Here is a 4860-nt window from a genome sequence, read left to right on the forward strand (position 1 = left end):
ACACAAGTGCTAGACCGGCAACACCTTCATCTTGAGTATCTTCGGAGTCGGAGTGATAACTTCTCTCGGAGTGGCTGTCGGAGTCGGAGCCGGATACCCATTCACCAACATGAGCTTGATGTCTTCGTCTTGTGTAGCTCCTTGATGATTTTTCCTTTCTTTCCGAATCCTTGCTTCTCCGTGAGTATCTTCGTTCATAACGATCATCTCTACTCCTTCTCTCTCTTGGTGGTGATCCTTTGCTTCTTCTTTTTGGAGAATCTTCTCTTCTCTTGTAGGGAGCCGTACACTCATTGGAGTAGTGTCCGGGTCTTCCACAATTGTAGCAGTTTTGCTCTCGACTAGAAGATCTTTTGTCATTGTAGGACCTTGACTTGGAGCTTCTATCTTTGCTTCTACTCTTGTAGAACTTGTTGAAGTTCTTCACCATTAAGCTCAATTCTTCATTGAAGTCTTGTTTCTTACTTGATGATGTAGGGGCTTCACATGAGGCTTTATAGGCACCACTTGATTTGTTGTGAAGTTCCTCTTTATCCTTAAGTGACATCTCATGAGCAACAATTCTTCCAATCACCTCCGTTGGCTTGAGATCTTTGTAATTGGGCATCATTTGGATCAATGTGCACACGGTATCATATTTTCCATCCAAGGCTCTTAGAATCTTCTTGATGATGAATTTATCGGTCATCTCTTCACTTCCTAAGCCGGCAATCTCATTTGTGATAAGAGCAAGCCTAGAGTACATTTCAGCGACACCTTCACCATCCTTCATCTTGAACTTGTCAAGTTGGCTTTGAAGCACATCCAACTTGGATTCCTTGACGGAGTCGGTACCTTCGTGCATATCAATCAAAGTGTCCCAAATTTCCTTTGCATTCTCAAGGCGGCTGATTTTGTTGAATTCTTCGGGGCACAATCCGTTGAAGAGAATATCACAAGCTTGAGCATTGTATTGCAACATCTTCAACTCATCCGCGGTAGCTTCACGGTTTGGTTCTCTCCCATCAAAGAAGTCACCTTGCAAACCAACACACACAATAGCCCAAACGGCGGGGTTATGTCCAGGAATATGCATTTTCATTTTATGCTTCCAACTAGCAAAATCAGTACCATCAAAGTAAGGACCTCTACGGTGATAATTTCCCTCGCTAGACGCCATACTCTCCTAGGTTGTGAAACCAAGGCTATGACCACCAAAAGCTATGGAGATCAAAGCAAATGGAGACCAAAGCTCTGATACCACTTGTAGGATCGAAAGTATGTCTAGAGGGGGGTGATTAGACTACTTGACCAAATAAAAACTTAACCTTTTCCCAATTTTAGTTCTTGGCAGATTTTAGCTAATTTAGGACAAGTCAAGCAATCATCACATAATTCAAGCGAGCATGCAAAGAGTATATAGGCAGCGGAAAGTAAAGCATGCAACTTGCAAGAATGTAAAGGGGAGGGTTTGGAGAATTCAAACGCTATTGGAGACACGGATGTTTTTCCCGTGGTTCGGATAGGTGGTGTTGTCCTACATCCACGTTGATGGAGACTTCAACCCACGAAGGGTAACAGTTGCGCGAGTCCACACAGGACTCCACCCAAGGGTAAAGGTTGCGCGAGTCCACACAGGGCTCCACCCACGAAGGGTCCACGAAGAAGCAACCACCCACAAAGGGTCCACGAAGAAGCAACCTTGTCTATCCCACCATGGCCATCGCCCACACAGGACTTGCCTCACTAGCGGTAAATCTTCACGAAGTAGGCGATCTCCTTGCCCTTACAAACTCCTTGGTTCAACTCAACAATCTTGTCAGAGGCTCCCAAGTGACACCTAGCCAATCTAGGAGACACCACTCTCCAAGAAGTAACAAATGGTGTGTAGGTAATGAACTCCTTGCTCTTGTGCTTCAAATGATAGTCTCCCCAACATTCAACTCTCTCTCATGGGATTTGGATTTGGTGGAAAGAAGATTTGAGTGGAAAGCAACTTGGGAAGGCTAGAGATCAAGATTCATATGGTAGGAATGGAATATCTTGGTCTCAACACATGAGTAGGTGGTTCTCTCTCAGAACATATGAGTTGGAATGGTGTGCGTGTTCTGATGGCTCTCTCCTCGAATGAGAAGAAGGTGGAGGGGTATATATAGCCTCCACACAAAATCCAACTGTTACACAGTTTTCCAATCTTGGTGGGACCGAATCAATAAACTCGGTCAGACCAAAAATGTAAACCTAGTGACCGTTAGAGATTTTCGGTGGGACTGACATGCAACTCGGTAGGACCGATATGGTTAGGGTTTGGGCATAATGTAATCTCGGTGAGACCGACTACACAAACTCGGTGAGACCGAATTTGGTAATTAGCTAACCAGAGAGTTGGTCAGGCAAACTCGGCGGGACCGATTTGCTCTTTCGGTGAGACCGAGTGGAACTCGGTGAAACCGAAAAGTTACAAAGGGGAAACACTGAGTTTACATCGCAATCTCGGTGGGACCGATTCGCTCTTTCGGTGAGACCGAAAAGTTACGAAAGGGAAACAGAGAGTTTGCAACCCCATCTCGGTGAGACCATGATCCTTATCGGTAGGACCGAATTGCTAGGGTTTTGGCAGTGGCTAATGACAAGTGAAACTCGATGGCGCCGGATAGGAAGAATCGGTAAGACCGAGTTTGGCTTAGGGTTTAGGTCATATGTGGATATGGGAAAGTAGTTGAGGATTTTGGAGCATATCACTAAGCACATGAAGCAAGAGGCTCATTAAGCAACACCTCATCCCTCCTTGATAGTATTGGCTTTTCCTAAAGACTCAATGTGATCTTGGATCACTAAAATATAAAATGAAGAGTCTTGAGCTTTTTGAGCTTAAGCCAATCATTTGTCCTTAGCATTTTGAGGGTTCCACTTTCACATCCATGCCATGCCAATCATTGAGCTTTCCTGAAATAATTATCTTGGAATAGCATTAGCTCAATGAGCTATATGTTGTTATGAATTACCAAAACCACCTAGGGATAGTTGCACTTTCAGTACCGACCGCATCCGGCGAAGCTCCAACGCAGCGTCGACGGAGCCCGACGAAGCTCCATTGCAGCACCGGCGAAGTTCCAACGAAGCATCGACGGCGCCCGGCGAAGCTCCATTGCAGCGTCGGTTATGCTTCCAGTGACCCGTCGTTGCTCCATTGCAACACCGACGGCCTCCCAACAGCTTCAAGGCAACATCGCCGGAGTTGCAGCAGCAATGGCTCCGACGATGCTCAATTGTAGCACCGCCCGATGCCGGTGATGCTCCGTCGCAGCTTCGAGGGCCTCCATCGTTGCTCCATTGCAACCGGCAAGCCCCCTGGTTGGAGCACGCGCCACTCGCCTGAAGCAAACACGGAACACCGTTGGCTCCCCGTTGTAGTACCGCCGCGCGACTCTGGCGAGGCGGGCATGGGCACACCCATCTGCAACATTGGCGCCGGAGGCCCTGCTAGCTGCGTCGGCAGTCGCTTTCTGCACCAGTGCACGCGTTGCCTTTGCAGCGGCCGGTGGCTGCCCTTGCAGCAGTTGCGACGGCGAGGCGGCGGTGTGCTGGGAGCAGGTGAGTGGCGCTTCCATGGCCAGAGGAGAACGAGAGGGAAAGAGACGCGAGAAGGGAACGAGAAGATAGGGATGGATTTGGATGGCTCGCGACGCTCCAGAAGAGGGTAAAATCAACCGGTTGATTCTGATCCTTTTCCAAAAATAAATTGAATTTGATTCTTCATTTAACAACAACAACAACAACAGAATATGTGCACAATTGAAAATTTGACACCGGAGAAAACAAACGTTCCATGGCCTCCTCCGTCCACAATTTCAGCCTCAGGCTAATCAGAACATCTTGGAATTCCGGACCAACGGCGGCAGCGCCCACCCACCGCCGTCCTTGGCCTTCTGCGCGTCGCGGCCGCAGTCGCCGGCCCTCCTCGCGGCGGCGGCGGCCCCCGCCGGCGACACGCGCGAGCACTCGTGGTCCGTGGGGAACCGGTGCTTGAGGCACAGCTTCTGCCCGCAATCCTTGCACTGGCTGGTGTTGGAGAAGGTGAGCGTCTCCTTGCAGCGGCGCGCGGGGCAGCGCGGCTTGCGCTTCCTGGCCGGGTCGCAGCCCCGGCGCGACCGCGCGTGCGCGTCGAGGATCTCCGCGTCCGTCTTGTCCGCCCCGTCGCGCTCGATGGAGTCGCCGCAGGCCTCGCAGACGACGACGGTGCGGCCCTGGTCGGCGGCGCGCGGGCAGCCGTGCTCAACGTACGTGCGGTGCTCGGCGCAGAACACCTTGCCGCAGCCGTCGCAGTCGAAGGGCAGGAAGTCGAGCTGGTTGCAGTCCTCCTTGTCGCAGTGCGCGCCCAGGTCCGGGAACGCCTCCGTGCCCCGCCGCGCCATCGCCTCGCCGGTTTCCGATCCCCTCGCTTCCCTCCTGCTTTTCCCCAAGCCGCGCGCGCTCTCTCTCTGTCTTTTTCTTGCGTTCGGGTGCAAAGGAAGGCTTGCGTTGCGTGTGGTGGTGTGATCACGGCGGGCCGACGCGGTACTTTTATACTTTTATTATAGCTTCGGGCGGGCTTCGCCGTCGCCGATGCGGACACGGTTTGCCTCGCCTTTCTTATTGTGCAAGAAGAGCGTGATGGCGATGGCTTTGTTTGGGCTTCTGGATCGATCCGGTCAGCTCTGGAGGCGCCTTTGCTTAGGCGAGGCGGTTTCGATTCCGAGCTGTTCTGCTCGCGTCCGCGTCGGCCGTGACGTGGTGTTGGTTTGGTAGTTTTGGTCGGCTCGGAGTGGACCAGGTCTACTGGGCTGCCCCCGCGATGTAAATCCGAGCCCCGTTATGGGGAAATACCCTTTGAATCCCGCA

At 51.4% G+C, this 4860-nt stretch overlaps 1 protein-coding gene across 1 annotated transcript; it reads right to left on the minus strand.

The window, feature by feature from the left end:
• Positions 1-3706: 3706 nt before the first annotated feature.
• LOC119297330 (zinc finger AN1 domain-containing stress-associated protein 17-like) lies at positions 3707-4556 on the minus strand. The gene has a single exon (XM_037575165.1). The coding sequence runs from the start codon at positions 4392-4394 to the stop codon at positions 3846-3848; it is 549 nt and encodes a 182-aa protein (XP_037431062.1). The 5' UTR covers positions 4395-4556; the 3' UTR covers positions 3707-3845.
• Positions 4557-4860: the final 304 nt, after the last annotated feature.

This window comes from Triticum dicoccoides, chromosome 5A, assembly GCF_002162155.2.
Source record: "Triticum dicoccoides isolate Atlit2015 ecotype Zavitan chromosome 5A, WEW_v2.0, whole genome shotgun sequence".
Classification (NCBI taxonomy): domain Eukaryota; kingdom Viridiplantae; phylum Streptophyta; class Magnoliopsida; order Poales; family Poaceae; genus Triticum; species Triticum dicoccoides.

Bases quoted from the DNA above. Each gene is read 5' to 3' on its own strand.
- LOC119297330 (XM_037575165.1), bottom strand. From the start codon at position 4,394: ATGGCGCGGCGGGGCACGGAGGCGTTCCCGGACCTGGGCGCGCACTGC.